Source organism: Hyaena hyaena, unplaced genomic scaffold, assembly GCF_003009895.1.
Source record: "Hyaena hyaena isolate Hyena2069 unplaced genomic scaffold, ASM300989v1 scaffold_673, whole genome shotgun sequence".
Lineage (NCBI taxonomy): Eukaryota > Metazoa > Chordata > Mammalia > Carnivora > Hyaenidae > Hyaena > Hyaena hyaena.
Genome location: NW_024081308.1, coordinates 472,073 through 493,397, shown reverse-complemented (window position 1 = coordinate 493,397; position 21,325 = coordinate 472,073). Strand labels below are relative to the sequence as shown.

General features: G+C 45.2%; 1 protein-coding gene across 2 annotated transcripts; it reads right to left on the bottom strand.

The window, feature by feature from the left end:
• Positions 1–104: 104 nt before the first annotated feature.
• On the bottom strand, positions 105–21,289 carry CIDEA (cell death inducing DFFA like effector a). 2 transcript variants are annotated; one of them, XM_039217254.1, is made up of 5 exons: positions 21,215–21,289; positions 12,832–12,976; positions 11,869–12,015; positions 4,542–4,723; positions 105–589 (listed from the first exon to the last, which is right to left on the bottom strand). In XM_039217254.1, the coding sequence occupies exons 1-5, from the start codon at positions 21,250–21,252 to the stop codon at positions 442–444; spliced, it is 660 nt and encodes a 219-aa protein (XP_039073185.1). In that variant the 5' UTR covers positions 21,253–21,289; the 3' UTR covers positions 105–441. The 2 variants fall into 2 exon arrangements, with proteins under 2 accessions (XP_039073185.1, XP_039073186.1); XM_039217255.1 differs by lacking the exon at positions 21,215–21,289 and adding an exon at positions 20,788–20,891.
• Positions 21,290–21,325: the final 36 nt, after the last annotated feature.

Genomic DNA, 21,325 nt, shown 5'->3' with positions numbered 1-21,325 from the left:
AAATGATCTGCCAGCAGGGCACGCCTGGCTGGCTTCTGCTTATCCTGTTTATTGAGGGCTGTTTATTGGGGCCGTGGAAAAGACACAAGGAAGCGTTACCCATATTACAAGTAGCTCTTGCGATTGATTGGTTTATTGCAGGAGGTGAGTTGCTGAGAGGCCTGACACAGGTTCCTGTGGCTCCGGAGCCACCACACAAGCCTGCCCTTTGGTCCTTCCTGGTCACCACGGGAGCCCCTACGAATCTCCTCCCTTCAGGGCGTTCCACTCTGCAGTCCCCATTTCGTGTGCCTTCACCTTCCCCTGGGTGTCACCCCCTGGTACACATGACCAGCCTTGTGCACGTGTGTATGGTTTAGAACAGAAGCATCTTCAAAATTCATCATCTGAGAGCGAATGTTTGGGTCAAGAGCCGGCTGGGTCCCCTGGGGGCATGCATCCTTATCCACTTGTGACCCCCCGTCTGGAGTGTGACCAGCGAGGACTCTGCTCTTCCGTATCACCCAGCACTTGGAGCACGTATGTGCCGGTGTAGATGAGCAACTGTCCGGTCACCTGGGCGGCGTGGGACAGGAACCGCAGCAGGCTCCTGCGGCAAAGGGGACAGGGCACAGGTCAGGCTTGGAGCTCTGGACCAGCGAGGGGCAGACAGTGTGGGGATCCTTTGCCACCCCCAAACATCTGCACAGAGCAGGTGCTGCTCACATAGGAATGAGGGAACCCCCGGAGCCCGCCAGGGTTGCTACAATGCACATGCTGATTCGGGAGGCCGAGGACCACCTTCCCTCTAGCTGCTTCCAAACGTGGCGTGTTGTTCAGGAACTAGGAAGCCCTGAGTAGGCTGACTGTGCTCTTGATAGCACACAGTGGGTCCTGCCCTTTGGGCAGCTTGCTTGCTCTGGCCACCATGGGTGTGTGGGGCTTGTTACTAAAATCAGGCAAAGTCGGGTGTGAAAGGAGAAGCTGAAGGAGATTGATCCCGTGACCCAGTTTGCTTTGGGTGGCCAGGACATGCCATCTCGGCCCTGCTGTGGCCTCTAAGCCCTAGGGCTGAGGCTGGCATTTCTGTTATTTCAGACTAAAAAAGTGTCTTTGCCTCAAATTCTTACTCTCTACCAAGTCCAGCATTAAAGGATTTCATTACAGTTTCAAAGGTCTGTCATGTCACAAGGCCTGAGGGTCGGCTGCACTGGTCAGAGAGCCCCCTGCCCTGGGATCCCACAACAGGACCCTGGTGTGATGCCGTTGATGTAGGGACCTTGGGGACTTCTGTGGGTGCTTGTGGTGCCATGAGATCTCAGATGGTAAGAATTAGTGATAAGAAGGCCAAACATGCCTCTTAAAGAGTTGGCTGAGGTGGGATTTTGGGTGAGGTTTACTTTCTTCATTATACTTTCCCAAGTTGTTAGAACTCTCCTGTCTCACTTTAGAAAACCAGTCAATCAAGCTATTTTCTCACATGTCAGCCAAAAGAGAAAGCTCCCCTGGGAGTCAAGATTTCAACATGGCCTCAGCGACAGTTGTCTATGAGTTGGCCATTAATGGTTCTGAGAGGGAAACGGAGGCCCCTGAGAAGCCACTACCTGAGTTCACTCCGTCCCAGGGCCTGGGGCCCGATGAGAGGAGACCAGTCTCACTTCCAAAGCATCCCCTTCCCTGAATTATGCCCAAGGATGACCAGAGTGGTGGTTATGGGGCCAGTGGAGAGAAGGAGCCAGAGCAGAGCCCTCCAAGAAGCAAGCAGGCCCCTGCCCAGAGGGGCGGTGCAGAGAGCCCTGGTGTCAGCAGCTGCGACCTTTTTAGACCTTCTGTCAGTCTCTTACCCTCCATCCATCTCTCCACAGGAATTGGTTATTTAGGGGATTGATACGAATTTATTAGAGAACAGAAGTAGATGTGTTTAGAGCCTATGCAATCAAAGAACTTAGAAGTAACCTTCTCATTTAAAAGATGATGAAACCAAGTCTCAGAGACATTAAGCAACCTATTGAAGGTCGCACAGCTGGTTGCTCAGTGGCAAGGCTGGGTGAGACCGTGGATGTCCCTCTCAGGCCAGGCCTTGAGAGCAGGGTGGCCAGCCTGGTTACAATCACAGAGTTTTCCTGGTGAACATACAGAATTTGTTCATACAGGTGCGGGGTATGGAATGGGGATCTATCTTCTACAGGCTCCCAGATCTGTGAGGCCTCACAGCCAGCCCAGCCCCAGCCTGTGGGGTGATGGTGCCCTGGCCGTATGTGGAAAAGGCACACACCCGCGCCACCTCATTGCTGGCTTCGAGTGAGCAGTAATACAGAAGATGCAAAAGAGTATTGGTCCAGGGTTGGGCGGCTACTCTGCACAAACCAGGTCAGAATTGCCATGACTCCATTTTGGCTGCCATTGCTTCAAATAAAGGTTTTTAAATGCACAGCCCTAGTTTTTAAAAGCAATTTGGTTTCTCCTCCTATTTATTACTTAGTTCTTGTTTCCATTTAGTATTTAATGGTCTCTGAAGAAAAAAATACATATACATCTTGGCTCAAGACTCTCTGTTTTCTGACTTAAGTCTGGGTGTAAGACCAACAATGAAGCAACAGAAAGAGAATTCAAGAAACTGATCCCATTCACAATTGCACAAAAAAGCATAAAATACCTAGGAATAAACCCAACCAAAGATATGAGATCTGTATGATGAAAACTATCGAAAACTTATGAAGGAAACTGAAGAAGACACAAAGAAATGGAAAAACATTCCACACTCATGGATTGGAAAAATAAATATAGTTAAAATGTCATTACTACCCAAAGCAATCTACACATTCAATGCAATCTCAATCAAAATTGCACCAGCATTCTTCTCAAAGCTAGAACAAACTCTCGTAAAATGTGTACGGAACCACAAAAGACCCCGAATAGCCAAAGTAATATTGAAGAAGAAAACCAAAATGGGAGGCATCACCATTGACTTTAGCCTCTACTACAAAGCTGTCATCATCATGACAGTATGGTATTGGCATAAAAACAGACACATAGACCAATGGAATAGAATAGAGAACTCAGAATTGGATCCAAAAATGTACAGTGAACTAAGCTTTGACAAAGCAGGAAAGAATATCCAATGGAAAAAAAGACAGCCTCTTTCACAGATGGTGCTGGGAGAACTGGACAGCAACGTGCAGAAGAATGAAACTAGATCATTTTCTCACACCATACACAAAAATAAACTCAAAATGGATAAAGGACCTGAATGTGAGACAGGAAACCATCAAAATCCTAGAGGAGAAAGCAGGAAACAACCTCCTTGACCTCCACCGCAGCAACTTCTTACTTGATACATCCCCAAAGGCAAGGGAATCAAGAGCAAAAATGAACTACTGGGACCTCATCAAGATTAAAAGCTTCTGCACGGCAAAGGAAACAATCCATAAAACTAATAGGCAACCGACAGAATGGGAAAAGATAGTTGCAAATGACATATCAGATAAAGGGCTAGTATCCAAAATCTATAAGGAACTCACCAAACTCCACACCCGAAAAACAAACAATCCAGTGAAGAAATGGGCAGAGGACATGAACAGACACTTCTCCAAAGAGGACATCCAGATGGCCAACAGACACATGAAACGAGGGTCAGCATCCCTCCTCATCAGGGAAATACAAATCAAAACCACACTGAGATACCACCTCACACCGGTCAGAGTGGCTAAAATGAGCAAATCAGAGGACTCTAGATGCTGGCGAGGATGTGGAGAAACAGGCACCCTCCCACGCTGCTGGTGGGAATGCAAACTGGTGCAGCCCCTCTGGAAAACAGTGTGGAGGTTCCTCAAAAAATTAACAGTAGAACTCCCCTATGACCCAGCAATAGCACTCCTAGGAATTTATCAAGGGATACAGGAGTGCTGATGCATAGGGGCACATGTACCCCAATGTTCACAGCAGCACTCTCAACAATAGCCAAAATATGGAAAGAGCCTAAGTGTCCATCAACTGACAAATGGATCAAGAAGATGTGGTTTATCTATACAATGGAATACTACATGACAATGAGAAAGAATGAAATCTGGCCATGTGTAGCAACACGGATGGAACTTGAGGGTGTTATGTTGAGCAAAATAAGCCAGGCAGAGAAAGACAGATACCATATGTTTGCACATATAGGAGGATTAGAAGGAACTTAACAGAGGACCGTGGGGGAGAAGAAGGGGAAAAATAGTGGGGGAGAGGGAGGGAGGCAAACCATGAGAGACTCTTGAATGCTGAGAACAAACTGAGGGCTGATGGGGGTGGGGGGAGAGGAAGGTGGGTGATGGGCATGGGGGAGGGCACTTGTGGGGATGAGCACTGGGTATTATGGAAACCAACTTGACAATAAACTATTTTTTAAAAAAGTCTGGGTGTAAGAATAAAACTACTGTATGGCAGTGTGAATTAGTGAGCACCAGCAGCTACTGGGTGGGTTGGGGCCTCCGTGGGGCTGGGCGTGGCAGTGCAAAGCAGCAGGCTGGAGATGGCCCAGGTGCAGTTTCTAGAACGCAGCTGACCCCGATGTCTGTTACCTCAGCAGGGCCTTGACTCCCGTACACCGGATGTCATAGGACACTGAATACATCTCATACATGGTGGCCTTCACATTGAGGCAGCCAATGACATCCTTGGGATTCAGCTTGTACAAGTCGAAGGTGACTCTTGCTATTCCTGATTTCTTCGGCTGCTGACGGGCTGGGACATGGTTACCACCCTAGAACCAGGAAGGGAGGGAGAGACGTAAGGAGCATCTCCGTCTAAGACATGCACATTCTGCACTTCTGGGTTTTTGTAGTTTTGACTCTGGTGGCTTTAAATCTGTTAATGACTGAGCTGCTGATTACTTGAGGAATGTTTTCAGCCCATCAATATGTTCATACTGCTACCACGTCCAAACCCAAGAGGAAGTGTCCTTTCCTGAGCTACTCTTGGGTTAGTGGCTCGGGATGAATGCAGCGTGGCTCCGGGGCTGGACTGTAGGGGTTCGGTGGATGGTTGTGCTATAGACATGAGGTACTGAATGCACGCACCCCGGTCACTTAGGGCCACCCGTGGTTACTTGGTTGACACGGACGGTCTCAGGACTGTAGCACAGGCAGCGCTATTTCCATTTTACAAGAGGCTGCCAGGAAGAAAGCTTCAGAATTGAGTGGCTAAAGCAAAGGGCAGGTGAGAACTTCCCAGGGCTTCCTCTGTTTTCTAGTCACCACCCTGGATGAAAACCGACCTCCCAGGACATGAATTACAACTGCCACTCCAGGTCCTCCTGAAACATCGGTAGACCCTTCAGGTGAGAGGAGAGAGCCAGAGACTTCTGTCAATCGCCAGGTTTATAAAGAGCGCTATAGCGTCTTCCCCACAGAAAGCTTTGCAGAGAGCAAGAAGAGAACGAAGTCATGCCAGAGAACAAATGTCAGCCCGGGGCGCCTCTCCCTATGGGCTCCTTCACACATGGATCTTGCAGGATTCAGGATTCCAATTTACACAACCAGCACAGTTACTATGTCTCTGGAACCTTTGGGGTTGGGGGTAGTTGAGGCTATACATGTTAAATCCATCAATGCCAATTACCAACTATATGTGAAGTTAAAACATAAATTCCCCCTAAAAGTACCCAAACTCTTTTTGATGGAGCCACTCTTCTCTCCTCCTACAGAGGACAGGAGACACTGACAGTAAAACCTGATGTTTAATGCACAAGAGTTTCTGCTGCCCCTTTAGGGGGTGCTGTCTAGCAGTTAGGAAACACTATTTTTAAAAATTAAGATTATAGGGAAAAAAATTAAGATTATAGGGGCGCCTGGGTGGCTCGGTTGCTTGAGCATCTGACTCTTGATTTCAGCTCAGGTCATGATCCTGGGGCCGTGGGATCAAGCTCCTGCATCAGGCTCTGCACTAAGTGTGGAACCTGCTTAAGATTCTCTCTCCCTTTGCCCCTCCCCCACTCATATTTTTTCCTCTTATAAAAAAATAAAAATGAAAAAGTAAAGTAAAAATTAAGATTACAGAATGAAAAGGGGAATTTTACCTATAATCCTGCCACTGTTCTTTCTTACTGCTGTGCTCCTTTCTGACATATGGAAGTTTTTATCTTATTCCCCCTAAATGTCTTCCTTAACTCTGGTCTTAAATCAAAGCCCGGCCCTCACAAAGCTAATCTGCTGGTGACCTAGATTTCTCTAGCTCGCTGGCTCAAGAAGAAGAAATGATTGCCCCCCTGAGTTATCCTTAAAGGGCTCCAGGTTGCTGCTTCCTCACAGGCCTCGGAGGCACTCAGACTGAAGATGCAGGGGGGTCCCCTGGCTGGATGTTCTCGTCAGAGTCAAATACAATTGGACCCACTGATGAAAAGAAACACCTACAAAGAGAGTAGGATCTATAATCAGCTTTGAGGTGCCCATTTCCACTCGAGGGAAGATGGCTGAAAGGCCTATGTCAAATAAGACGCTGACCCCAACTTGCTGAAAGGCCTTCTGCCCCGTTGAACACACCTCCCCATGGTATGATTTGCACCCATCACGGCTCAGTGCCCTGCACTCTGGCTCAGTCTCCCGGCACCCACCCACGCTGAGGGCCCACTAACTGAGTGTCTGTTATAAAAACAAACAGAAACTACCCTTCCCTTCTGAGCCAGTTTCCTGTTGCTGTTTTAACAAATTTCCACAAACTTTGTGGTTTGAAACAACAGAGACTTAGACCCTTACACTCTGGAGGTTGGCAGTCCACTACCAGCTGCCAAGGATGGTTCCTTCCGGAAGCTGCTGCGGAGACATGGCCCCCTCACCTTCTCCAGCTTCTGGAACTGCCCTCGCTCCGCAGCTCCTCACATCTCCCCTCCTCTTTCTCTGATTCTGGCCCTCACTCTGACCCTCCTGTCCCTCTGTGAAGAGCCTGTGATGACACTGGTCCCTGGGTTATCTGCGACTCTCCCTGGCTCAAGACCCTTAACTTAATCATACCTGCTACATCCATTTGCCAAGTAAAGTAGCCTCTCCATGGACTCCAGGGATTCGGAGGTGGACCTCTTTGGGAGGCTGTTATAGTGCTCACAACATCTTTCTCAAACAAGAAGTAGTCCAGCTCAAGATTGGCTTTTAAAAGATTTGTCTAGGAGCACCTGGGTGGCTTGGTTGGTTGAGCAACTGACTCTTAATTTTGGCTCAGGTCAAGATCTCACAGTCATGAGACTGAGCACTGTATCAGGCTCCTCAATGACTGAGCACAGATCTTACTTAATATTCAATCTTTTTCCTTCTGCCCTTCCCCCACTCTTGCCCACTCTCTCTCAAAAAAAAGCTAAAATTAAAAATAAATAAAAGATGTCTAATTCACCCCATGCTCTTCTTCTAATCTAATGGTGTGACCTCCTCACCTGCTTTACAGATACTGTATTTTAAATTTTATGCTTTTAAAAAAAATTTTTTAACATTTATTTGTTATTATTGACAGAAAGAGACTGAGCAATAGCAGGGGAGGGGCAGAGAGAGGGGGAGACACAGAATCCGAAGCAGGCTCCAGGCTCTGAGCTGTCAGCACAGAGCCTGATGCGGGGCCCAAACTCCCGAACCACAAGATCATGACTTGAGCTGAAGTCGGATACTTAACCAACTGAGCCACCCAGGTGCCCTAAATTTTATGGTTTTTATAACTGGTCTGTAGTCTTTCTTCCAGTTGGAAAAATGGTGAAATATTTGATATGGAGATTAGTATACATACTGATACATATGCATCATGGGTAGTGACAGGTATATTCACCACTACAGAAAACGTTACCAACCTGTTATCACCCACGTGCCCCTCCCCAGCTATATACCTCCACCTCATCTCAAGAGGAGACCATCTAAGTTGTGAATCATTCCCTTAGTTTTATTTTTAGCACACATGAGTCTCAAACATCATATTGCTAATTTTGTACATTTCTGAGTTATCTATAAGTGCTTAAATGTGGCGAATCTCAAAATGTACGTTAGAGACACCTGGGATCCTGAGGCCTTTTCAGGGGGTTGAAGAGGTCAAAACTATTTTCATAATAAACACCAAGGTGCAATTTGCCTTTTTTGTTCTCATTCTCTCATGAGTGGAGGACGTTTTCTACTATCCATCTGAGAAACTTGCATAACTCAATGAAATCAACATTTTCTAAAGAACCAATGCATGATGTTATAAAATCACCCCTGGGAAAAATATCCAGCCAAAGCACAAGATAAACCAATGATTCCAATGAAACAGGAAACTTTACTGGTATGCCTCAGATTCCACACTGCAGCAGCCTTTAGGAAACTACCACTTAATGGATTTTGGTGTCATATCAAAGAAGAATATCTTCAATTATCCGAAAATACCATTAAAATACTCTCCCTTTTCCAATGACATATCTGTGGGAGGTCATATTTTCTTCACAAAACAATGTATTACAACAGATTGAATACAGAAACATATGAAACTGTAGCCATCTTCTACTATTAGGCTAGGCATTAAAAAGATTTGCAAAAATGTAAAAAGATGTCACTCCTTAAATATTTTTGGTTTGGAAAATAGTTATTTTATAAAAATATACAATCTAAGTTAATCAGTACTGGGTTATTATTTTTAGTAATTTAATTTTAAACATTACATTTAATTAAAATAAATTTAATTTAAAAATTAATTTTAATTTAAAATGTGCATTTAAAATTTTTTCAGTTTTAAGTTCAAATATAAATAATATCTATACTTCTAGCTTATAGTTTCTTTAAAATTTTTTTAATGTTTACTTATTTTTGAGAGAGAGAGAGAGAAAGAGAGAGAGATAGCATGAGTAGGGGAGGGGCAGAGAAAGAAGGAGACACAGAATCTGAAGCGGGCTCCAGACTCTGAGCTGTCAGCACAGAGCCCAATGCAGGACTCAAACTCATGAACCATGAGATCAACACCTGAGCCAAAGTTGGACACTTAACTGACTGAGCCACCGAGGCACCCCTATAGCTTATAGTTTCTTAACCTTGGCACTTTGGCATTCGGGGCCACATAACTCTGTCACAGGGGCCATCCTGTGCCTCGTGGAATAGTTCATAGTATCTCTGATCTCTACCCAGTAGATGCCAGCATCACCCTTCTCATTCCAGTTGTAGCAACCAGAAATGTCGTCAGACACTGCCAAATGCTTCCCAATGGGTTAGATCACCCCCGGTTGAGAACCTCTGATTGATTGACGGATATCTATAGCCTCCACTGAAATCCACATAAACAAAAGCTATTTGAGCTCCTCATTAATTTTTAAGAGTGTAAAGGGGTCCTGAGGTCAAAAAGTTAGAAGATTCCTTGCTTAATGGGTTATTCCGTGATGTTTTCACCCAACAGAGTTGATGAGATTTATCCATATAAATGCCTGTAGCTGTACTTCATGCATTTTCACAGCTGATGACCCTTCTGTTCAATGAATAGACACCTGTATATTTATTTACATGTTTTTATGTTGAAGCACATGGCTGGGTGTCTGTGTGCTGGGTGTATGTCTAGGAGAGGGCTTGTCAGGTCATAGGTGGTGCTTCAGTTTTATGGGAAAAGGTAAACTGTTTTAAATAGCTGTTGTTGAGAGTATAAGAGAGTTCATTGTTCTATATCTTAAAAAATGGAAAAAAAAAAAAAAGGAAAAGACTAATGACACCAAATCTAATTGTGTAAGAGAGTATCTTATTGTGGTTTTAACTTATGTATTCCTAATCACCAGTGAAGTCAAAAAATTTTTACTATGTTTTATTGTCCATTCTGAAGATACCAGTTCCTGGTTTTTTCCCATTTTCCGATAGAGTGCCCATTGTTTTCATAATTGATTTCTGTGAGTTCCCCAAATTTTATCAAATACTAATCTTTTGTTGGGTTATGTTGAAAACACCTTCTGCTCACTTGTGGCTTATTATTTGACATACTTTATAGTATCTTTTGATGAAAAAAATTGTTAATGGAGTTGTATTTGTCATTTAAAAAATGGTTTATGCAGGGGTGTCTGGCTGGCTCAGTCAGCATGTGACCCTTGATCTCAAGGTCTTGAGTTCAAACCCCATGTTGGGTGCAGAGCTTACTAAAAAGAAAACAACAATAACAACTAAAAAATGGTGTTTGCATGATCTTGTTTAAAACAACAAAAAACCATTATACCCTAAGGATGTCAAACACATATTAGACCTTCTCAGTCATGTCTCCAAGCTTCCTTTGTGTTTCCACCTTTATCTTCTTGTGTTACATCATGGGAACCTTCTTGAGACAGATCTTCCAGGTTTTTTCTGATTATTTTCAGTGCTACCTGTCTCTGTTTAATTGTTATGTTTTTCACTCCCAGAAATTCTATTTGATTCTTTCAAGTCTACCTTGTCCTTTTGATGATCTCTTGTCCCTTCTCACTTTTGGATACTTTTGATTACTCTTTGAATATTTTAAATACACTTATTTTATGCTCTATGTCCAATGATTCCAACGTCTGAGGTCTTTGGAGGCCTGACTTTATTATTTCTGCTTACTCTCACTTACACTGCTTTAAGTCCTTATGTTTTGTGATTTGATTCATTCTGAACCTATTTTTCCTGCTGGTTATGTGGGGACATGGTCAACCCTGAGTCACTGGGGCTAGAGGGAGGGAACACTGGAGCAAGAACTCAATGAACAAACTCCTTCCACTGATGCTTCTCTTCCTGGGGCTCTGGATACTAAAAGCTCTTAGGTTGGGTGTTTTTGGAATCAGCAGTCCCTAAAACGTCATGAGGGCAGCTTGTGGCCACAGATTCTTGGGAGAGACCTTTAAGATTTTTCTGTTTTATGTGGGCATCTCTAATCTGGCCCCTTACCTTGTGTCAGCCCAAGACTTTGTCTCCTATCTTGCCAGCACCTGTCAAAACTGCAGCCCTAAGTCACTGAGGTCAGTGGATGGCCACGGGTGAGGGGCTCATGGGTAAGACATTGCTTCTTTAGATTCTGGCTCCCATGAAGATTTTGGCCTCTAAAGATTTCCCTTTCTGGAAGGTCAGTTAGGCATATAAAATAGGTTTTAAAATTTTACTTTGCTTTTTTAGGTATTTTATAGTGGGAGGGTTTTCCAAGATATATATAATCTGTAGTTTTCCTGGATATGGAAGTCTTTATTCCATCTCTTTACCTTTTTTCTTTATTTTTGGTTTATTTTTATTTTTATTTATTTTTAATGTTTATTTATTTATTTTTGAGAGAGAGAGAGAGAGCGAGCATGTAAGCAGAGAGGGAGAGAGAGAACCCTAAGCAGGCTCCACACTGGCAGCACAGAGCCCAATGTGGGGTTCAATCCCACGAACTGGGAGACGATGACCTGAGGCAAGATCAAGAGTCAGATGCTTAACCAACTGATCCACCCTGGCACTCGGTTTTTGTTTTTTAAAGTAGGCTCTGTGCCCACTGGGGGGCTTGAACTCACGACCCTGAGATTGAGAGTTGCATGCTCTACTGACTGAGCCAGCTAGGCCCTCTATTTACCTTTCTAAATCACTGTACATTCACACACACACACCCATACCTAATTTCACTGGTGCTGTTAGCTTGCTGGCCTCCTGAGGACACAGACAGTGAATGGTGGACAGGACACATCTGTATGCTTTAAAAGGATCCACAGCTACTTACTGGCCTAACCTGTTTCCCAGAACTGCTTGCTTTAAATCATACAGCCCAGGTTCACTAAGGTGCTAAGTTCCCTAGAAATACTTCTAAGAATCCTGTTGAGGGTAGCAGATGCAGGTATTAGGTGAGTACAAGTTTCATATTCAGAAAGAGGACAAGCCAACACCAAAGTAGAGAATGCACTTTTGTGGGTAAAAAAAAACCTACCCAGTAGCTGTTTGGATAACTGTTTTTGCTTACCGGTGTCCACCTCTGCCCTTTCTCCAAGATCATGAAATGTGTGTTGTCTCCTAAGCTCTGAAAGAACTCTTCCGTATCCACCACAGTTCCATCTTCCTCCAGCACCAAAGTGACCAGTCCACTGGTGATAACTAAGGCATCCAGGGTCTAGATTGAAGACACATCAGAGACATGGAATAAAGGAAGAGATTCCATTTTGACCACTCAAGGCCATTGACTAAGTTATCGTTTCAGAAGTCGTCTGATTTTGCTAAAATTTTAATGGTAAAGATGTACCTTAATTGGCGTCTCTGATTCAGTCTTGGGTTGGAAAAAGAAAAATTAAGATTTTTAATGGATCAATCTTCTTCAGAGATTTCAAGGACATGAGATAAATGAAGACACTGAATCATATTTACAGTTTCTAAAATTACTCACTTATTTTGACAAATCAAATGAATAATGCAACAGAATGATATTTAAAGAGCCTCAGTCTCAGGTCACATATCTAACCGTCTCCTCCTTCAGAGTCTGCATGTTGGTTGCTCATCTGTTCTTTTCATAGGTGTCTTTGTCTGGGTTATGCCTCCTAACCCAACTCTACACACTCCAGAGAGTCTGTGATTCTTCCTTATTTGGTGATCTAGGACAATGTTTTAGATTAAGGACTATTTTTCCCTGGGCTTTATAACCAAAAACAGATTTCCAAAGCCTGCTGCTTCCCTGTTTTCTCCCTTGTCAAAGAAGAAAGGCTGTATTATCAATTGATGACTGTTTTTAAGGCTTTCGTGTCTGTAGCTAAATCCTTTATGGTACAGAATTGCAATAATGATCCCTTTCATTCTTTTCTTCTCCCCTCAGACTCTCCGAGGCCATGACAGCGACATTTCTGTCTCTGCCCTGGGTTAGTCTCCCAGCCCATTGCCCTGCATGCGGTCAGGGGCCCTCCTGTGAGGGACGGGGAGGCCCCAGGGTCCCTGGCACCTTGCTGAGAAGCTCCTTCAGACTGTTGGCCATCACCCCTCGCCGGCTGCTTCTGTCATGGTTGGAGACCCGGAAAGGGCGCGCCGAGTGCATAAGGGGCGTTAGTAGGACTTTCTTGGTCTGTGATCTCATAAATGTCAGGGGCCTGGAAATTGAGGAGAAAAAGTAAAAAATATCTTTGACATTATCTTCAAAGAAGGAATCTTCAAAGAGAGGTTCGAAGTATAAAAAATTAAAACAATTTTCATATTTACATCTGAAAGAAAGAAAACCAGTAGTTGGGGATTATTGAAAATCCTGATATCCAAGAAACAAATAACACACACAATTAAAAGCCACAGCCATCATTACACCTATTTTACTAGAACATTCAAAGTCCTTGTAGTAACTATGTGAGAAAGAAATGGTAAGCGCATCAAACTCAAAAAGGAAATAAGAATTCTATTCTGCAAACATGAGTTTTATAGCTTAAAAATCTTAAGAGGTCATGAGTTAGCCAAGTAGAGTTAAAGAATTAGGGTACACACATACAAGTTACATATTGTACGGTAAGACTGAGCCAGGAATTGAAAAGCCAGATATTGGTCACTAGAGCAATAAACTAACTTTTAGAAACTGACTTAAGATAGATGGGGAACAACAGAACACTATAATAATAGTTGGAATAACAAGAAGGAAAAGAACTTTGGGTCATATGTCATATGAACTTTGGAGTAAATTCCACATTGAACAAAGAATTCATTCAAAATCTCACTATTAAAAAGACGAACACAGGGGCACCTGAGTGGCTCAGTCAGTTGAGCAACTGACTTCAGCTCAGGTCATGATCTCACAATTCGTGAGTTCAAGCCCCATATTGGGGTCTGTGCCGACAGCTCAGAGCCTGGAGCCTGCTTCAGATTCTGTGTCTCCCTCTCTCTCTGCCCTTCCCCCATCTGCACTCTGTCTTTCTCAAAAATAAACAAACATTTTGAAAATTATTTAAAAAATTTAAAAAACTAACAGAGAAGGAAAATAACTAATAACAAAACCAAATGAAGACAATCTTCTGAGGAAAAAAGTCTCTGACCTCTGGTTATAAAATTTTAGTTACCTGGAAAATACTATTATATATACATGCATATATATATATATATATATACACACATATACACACGTACATGTGTTACATGTATTCATGTATGTAAATATATATTTATTATACATTTATGTATATATATAAAATGGGGGATAAACAAGAAGCTTACTGCTTTAGTGGTTATTTAACAAACACCTTTTTTAAGATTTGATTTTTAAGTAATCTCTACACTGAGTGTGAGACTCGAACCCAAAACCCCGAGATCAAGAATCGCATGCTCTACCAACTAGGCCAGCCAGGCATCCCCACAAACACAAATTTTGATTTATAGATATTAATTCACTTAATCCTCAGAAAACTCTCAATTGACAGATGAGGGAGGCTGTGCCAGAGAGCAGCCTCATGACTGGTAGGAGCCAGAGCTGGTATTATGACCCAAGCACCCGTTCTTTGCCTCATAAAGCTTAGTTACATGCCACACGCTAAAGAATAAGAAAAGTTTCCATATTCAGGAGCATATGAGGCTTCTGATAGCAATTAAAGAAATGCAAAAGCACCTTTGACACACTACTGCATGCCCTTTTCTTCCCCATAGGAATGAGTTTTATTAGCTTGCTATCTCGATTTATCTTTTACTGCATGCTTTTAAACACACATGCAAGAAGTGACTTAAAAATAACTCCCTGAGGGGCAACAGATGCACCTTGCTGGTGGCACTAGGAGATCGTTCAGTCTCTTTGGAGACCAGTCTAGAAATGCTTAGTTTTCACCCAAGACGGTGGGCTTCTTTAAGTTTGGGAATATACCCACAAAGAAATTATTTTAAAGAATATCATAAGTTGTCAATACTTCAGGTGGCTCTTGCTTCATGTCAGGTGCTGTGAGAACTGACAATAAAGTCACATAACCTCCACAGCTTCTGAGGGACTAGCACTTACAGCCACACTGGCCCCACACCTACCACAGGCACTCAAGTAGTTGTTGACAGTTTGGACAAACTCTTGTGCAATGACATTCTGGGGAATGAAACAAAGGTCTTTATTTTTAGGTCAACCTTATAGAAGATACAAAGTGAGGACATCACTGATTTCTGACACATAAAACAGATTGTCTAGATTAACCCCATGAAGGCTAAAATTGTGGGGACTTTTGTCTTTTTGTGAATTCCTATCACCTAGGATTTAGCACTTTATTTTATACATATATAAGCACACATACTTACACACATACATTTACACACCTACACACGTACATATTGTCATTCATTTATTTATGCTTTATTTTCCCAAATAGGTTGGAATTTCCTTAAGGGAAAAAGCTTCTTTGTTGTGTCTCCCATAATGCCTCGTGCTAGCCATATAGGTTTTCAATAGTACATGGTCTAACTTGAAGTTCTACAAATAGACATAAGTGAAAATTCAATGATCTACCAAGTAATTTTCTATAGGAAAAACTCATAGTGTAGTAATGAACCGGCTCTCAAAAACCATAATGCTCATAGCATGATCAGCCAGTTTCAGGAAGGTCTCCATAGGTTAAATCTAGGCCTTGGGAAAAAAAATGGTATTCTAGGAATCAGACCTAGATTGTTAGCACAGGTTTGGTCTGAAGTGTATTCAGCTAGCATCACATTAATTCTTCCTAACTGCTCACATCTGAATGCTTGCTATGGCCATCTTATGCTAAAATTTTAAACATATTAACTAATTATCATCACAACTTTACAAGGAAAGTATCACCCCATTTCTCAGATAGGAAACTGGGGCTCAGAGTGGTTTCTCAAGGTCACTAAGTTAACGAGGAAAAGAAATGGGGCATAATATCTCTGAACTTCAAACCTCAAGCAATACACATAACTAATCGTCAGTCCAGGGCTGCTCTGGATGAAAGGGCCACAGTGGTCTCTGTGAACACCGATAGCTCCTTTCCCTTCTAGGCTTCCAGAGTCACTCTGTTCCCAGTGAGGCAACTGCAAGGGGATTGTGGCAGGTCACTGGCCTCTGAGGTGGGCTCCCCATTAGATGGATCAGAGACCCACCAAATGAATCCAAGCCTTGAACTGACACCGCAGGAAGGCTGGCAGACAGCCTCTGAACTTTTGCCTTGATTCCGAGGAGTTACACCAGGTTCCTTGGTTACACAACCTGACGGACCAGATGCCCACATTCTGCTGAGCTGGTGCCGCAGACCCACTTACGGTCCCATGTCTGGTGATTTGCTAGATGGGACAGTGAGGATTTTACAAATGATGCTTTACCCTTAGAATCTGGCTATGCTGGCAACCTAATCATAGCACCCGAAACTTAAACTCAATGGTGAGATCCGTATGAGGAGGAGGAGGAGAGAGAGAATAGTTCTATTCTATGCCAGACTCGTGTGCATTAGTGCATTACCTAATACCTTGACAAGACAGGCACATCAGATGAATAAAAGTAAGGCTCAGGAAGTTAAAAAAATGAGTAAGGTCAGAGTTAGCAAGTGCTAGAACAGGGGTTTGAATCCAGCTCCCACTTTTGCACCACGGTGCCTGCCCTACAAGGTGAAAAGCCTCCTACATTGCAGGGGAACCCTGGACCCTCACCAGCAAGAGCCTCTCTTCCCCCTGCAAGGCAGCAACTCCTTGCCAGGATCCACGAGCCCTTCTAGAATCTGTACTCACTGAGGCCAGGGTTCTTCTATGCCTTCTATGCCTTTTTTTTTTTTTTTTACTTCCCCACAGCACCTAGCCTGCTGTTGGCATGGGATCTATTCACTGAGTAAAAGGCAGGCTAGGACAAAAATCAGAGAAATGGGAGAACAAAGTTCATGTCCTGGAGTCTTAGGCCCAGGTGCTAGAGGCCAATGGCACACCTTGAGGGCATGAGTAGCTTTGACCTAGTTAGTTGTGGTCCCGTAGCTCCTCATTGAATGTGAACTATCACGCCTCAGTAAGCACCAGGGCTCCAGTTACACAGTACAGTTGATTATACAAAGTCCTATTGTCTTTTAACTTCTGACTAGATAAGTGTTGGCTGTCATTTCTGGGCCTCGCTCTCCACGTCGCCCTCAGGACAGCCAACCTCAATAAAAAAGGATATGCAGTCTATCGTTCTTCTTACCCATTACATTTTCTAACCAGGAACTGGGTCACTTGTGGGAGAAAAGGCTTACGGAGCACACCTAAAAACATCCTTGAAGGCATGAAAATTAAACGCTGCCATTCTTTTTAAGGAAGAGGATGCGTGATTTGATGTGTCAAATTATATAAAACCCAGACATCTTGTAGATAATATAAAAAGGAGTTAGATGAAATTTTATGTACACTAACCCTATTTAATAACTATTATAGGAGTGTTTAGTTTTTTTAATGTTTATTTTTGAGAAAGAGTGTGAGCGGGTAAGGGCCAAAGAGAGAGGGAGACACAGAATCTGAAGCAGGCTCCAGGCTCTGAGTGGTCCGTACAGAGCCTGACACAGGACTCGAACTCACAAACTGTGAGATCATGACCTGAGCCGAAGTCAGACGCTTAATGACTGAGCCACTCAGGTGCCCCATGAGTGTTTACTTTGCTCCAGCTAAAAGGAGCAGTAAGGCTAACGAGCTAGCTAAATGAACAAAGCAACATATTGATCCAACTCACTCCTGGTCCTCTTGATAGGGTAATTTATGTCACTGGCTATTAGTGCAAGGCCTAAAATGTCTTGCTCTTCTCCCCTCAATATTTTAATGTATCAAACTTGAGACCGGAGCTCGGAGAAGGCTTGGATTAGATACGGCACACATTAGACACCCTCCCATCCCTGGGCAAGTGCAGACAACCATATGAAGGAAATAGCTCACTAGAAGGAAAAGAAAAACCAGGAAACAGGCTGTTCGAGGAAATAGATTGTTTCGCGGAAATCAAGACAAAAAGAGAAGTCTGCTTCATAGAACATTCTTCAAAACTGTGAAGAGGCATAGCTCCCAGAAGTGAGGGAAACAGAGAAGCCTTTGTATTTTTCTCCAAGTGAACTGGGAAGTCACAACTTATCAAAGTGTAGCAAATAAAGCAACAGGCCACAGACGGACAGCAGAGGTGAACTTCACTCCGGTAAAACAAATTTAGCCTCCACGAGTTATACACAGGAATGTTTTTATGCCACCGGATGGACTGATATTTATCCCAGAAATGGAATAAGAGGAAAAGCGCAGGCCTGGGAACAAAGCCTCCCCCAGAGAGAAACATGTGGGGCTCAGCAGCGATGAGGCGGGTCTGTAAGGCCCGTAAGGTACTGCCCCGAGGAATATTTGGAGAGAAGGGCCCCCCCCCCCCATTTCCTTGTTAGGTGGAAAGTAAGAGTAAGTGAACACGCAGGTATGACAAGCCAACCACGCACTACCATCAAGGCCTAGTGACAAAGAGCACGTTAAGAAAGGAAGTGGTGGCGTCAAATACAGCAATGCAGAGAAATAGGATTGAAAAGCGTTCTCTGGACTGGCTGGGTCTCAGGGAGCGGTCGGGACAGTATCAGGGTCTAGCCCAAAGGCAGGAGCTGGAGGAACGATGGCCTCAGTGATGCTTCCTGCTCGCCAGCAGCGTGGGAGCCACGTTACAGGCTACACACATCGGGACGTCTGCTCCCCAGCGACTGCGGCTGGCTCACACCTGTGCCTTGACCAACCTATCGAAATGCTTGATGTAGTAAGAGTATGTTCGGTATAGGACCGTGAAGTCTTTGAACACTTGGAAATGTTATTAAAATAACAGTTTAGACCCAGGAAGGAGTCAGCATCCGTAACCTGGGAGATTTACTTGTAGAAAATGCAGTTCCTTGCTTCTGTCACAAAGACAGTGGTAAACTGTGTACTGAAATGCCAGTTATAGAGAACCTAGGGTTCCTTGTTCAAGGAAAGGAAAGATGTACAACAAAATAGCAACAAAAGCAGTGATTTTGCACAGGGCATAATATATATCAGCTCTGTAACAACTTCAAGGTCGGCATGAATGTTATCCGGAATACACACAAAGGCTGAGCAGCGCTGCCTATGGCGATAACACACTGGTGTGGGCATCCTTGATGTCCGGAGCTCTGCTGAGAGACCTCAGATGACTTTCACCATGACGAAGGCCTCGAAGGATCACAGACGATTAACAAACTAATGACTAGCCTAAGACTTTAGAATTGCTGACTTTAAAAAAAGATGTATATGTGGATTAAGTTATTTCTTTAGCAAAATGCAATCATCTACTAATAAAAGACAGAGTTAAGGCCAGCTAGTTTATATTAAGGAACACGGAGGAGACAAAAGTGCAGCAAGTCTGTAACTAACAAAGATGGCCTTCACCCTGTCTGTGGCTCACATGGGTCTTCAGCCTTTACATGGTTTTAAAGAAGGGCAGGGAAGGACAGTGTTCTCCTTTCAACAATATGGGTCAATTTTCTTCCAGTTTAGTTTGGAAGCAGGTAGACTTTTCAAAGAACTGCACTGTGTGTCCCTGACAAATAGTCACTCACTTTTAGAGTTTGCCAAGCTCAGAAGGAGTGTGTCTTTGAGGAAACACTTCCTTATGCTTTGATTTGCCAATATTTCACAAGCAAGTCCCTTTCATACACAGTGACCCAGTGGAAACCTCATACAGATGCATTTTGGATTGCGGTATCCTATTACAGGGATCAGGTGGAAGGGCAAGGTCAGCCTCAATTCCGAAGGTTCTGCCGCCTCCTCCCCCCCCCTCCAGGCAATACCAGCTGGGAATTCCTGCCTTCTTACCAGTCCTTAAATCAGCCTGCCACCTCTTCAGGGTTCACAGAAGTGGCAGAATGGGTACATTTGCATATTTGAGGGGGAGAAGTGTGGAGGATGGATTCTAAACTGTTAACAATTGTTATCCCCGGAGACTGGGATGGGGGGGAGGGGGGCGGATGAAGAGAAGAACAGCAAAGAAACCCAAGGCTTACCTTTATGCTTACATGAGTTAGTCAAGATGCAGGAAACAAGTCTGTTTCCCACCTTCCCTGGTTCCTTACTATCTGACTTCGGTTTTTTTGTTTGTTCGTTTTTGTTAGTTTTTAAAAGAGAAAGCCAGTGCTGTTCGGACAGACCACCTTTACATTTTTGGAAGCTCTTTTTCTAACCCTGAGTATAGCACACAGCAAGTTCAGCCCCCTATAGATCACACTAGTTTTGTAAGGTGATTCTCCCTCCCCACCTTGCCCCTTCAACCTACCCTGCCATTTGGCACAAATGGGATCCGTCGCCTCTGAAAACCCGCATTTTAAGGAACTCAAAAGGGTTTCTCGATCCTTTCTGAAGTACTTTGAAGGTCTTCAGAGAAGCACTTTCCCTTCCATAAATCTACTTAAAAATTACTTCCATGCAATATTTGTAGGATTTTATCAACCTGGACGGGTTTGGGTATGTCGAGATATAAAGATGAATGGCAGCTGGGTGGGGGTGGGGGGAAGTGTTTCGGGGTCTTCAACCCCCGCCCCCGCCCGCAGCGGGTGGCGATGCCCGGGAGGGGAGCGAAGACTAAGAAGCCTCAGAGGGTCCCTGGTCCCCGGGCAGCGTCAGCGCTCTCAGATGCGGCGAGGAGGGGGCGCGCTTCCCCCTAGGCACCCCCTTACAAGCCCGGGTGTGCTCATCAAGCAGGGGTCGGGAGGCGTTCAGAGCCCGAGGGTCACTCCCTCCCCTTGGAGCCAGAGCCCGCGCTCGCCTTTAGGGGTAAACCCGGACCATCCCAAAGCCTCCGAGCGTCCCCACCAGCAGCGCCCCAGCTCCCGTCGCGACCCGGAGGTCCCCCTGAAGCCCGGTGCCGGAGCACCGTGGAGGCGTCGCCCGGGTGTCCCAGGAAGGGGTCCTCAGGGGCACCGGCGGCTGCAGCAGCAGCAAGAACGTCAGCCGCTCCCGCACTCACCGCTGTCACCTGTGCGGCGGATGCCGCGCGCCTCGGGAGCGCCGCACCCGGCACCTGCGGCCGCTGGACGAGGGAAGGAGACGCGCGGCCGGCTCCGGCTCTGCCGGCCCGCGTAGCCTGAAGGCGTGGGCACCGGAGCTGCTGCAGCGCGTGTGGGCTGGGACCGGTTGCGGGGCGCAAGAGGTGCTGGGGGATCCCGGGCGCGCGGCGGACGCGAGACGCAGGGAAATGAGGGACTCACGGAGAAGCCAGGCACCGGGGGACGCAGACCGCTCAGGGCGCTGGGGGGCGGGGGGCGCAGGGGGGTGCGGAGCGCGCGCGCCGCGGGGGAGTGTGTGGCGCGGGGGCGCGGGGCGCTCCGCGATGCGGGGCGCGGGAGGGAGCGGGGCCGGGGCGTGGCCCCGAGCCGGGCCGGCGCGGCACTCGCCTGATGAGCGCTCCGGCGTAGTCCCGGGCGGCCTCCATCGCTAGGGTCCCCCTCACAGGCTCGGCCGCCGCCGCCCGCGCCCTCCTCTTAAAGCGCGGCCGCCAGCCCCGC

Coding starts and splice junctions, on each gene's coding strand:
- CIDEA (XM_039217254.1), bottom strand. CDS start 21,252: ATGGAGGCCGCCCGGGACTACGCCGGAGCGCTCATCAG. Junction 12,977..21,214: donor TACGCCGGAGCGCTCATCAG/GCGAGTGCCGCG, acceptor CTCAATTTCCAG/GCCCCTGACATTTATGAGAT. Junction 4,724..11,868: donor AAGGGCAGAGGTGGACACCG/GTAAGCAAAAAC, acceptor TCCTGGTTCTAG/GGTGGTAACCATGTCCCAGC.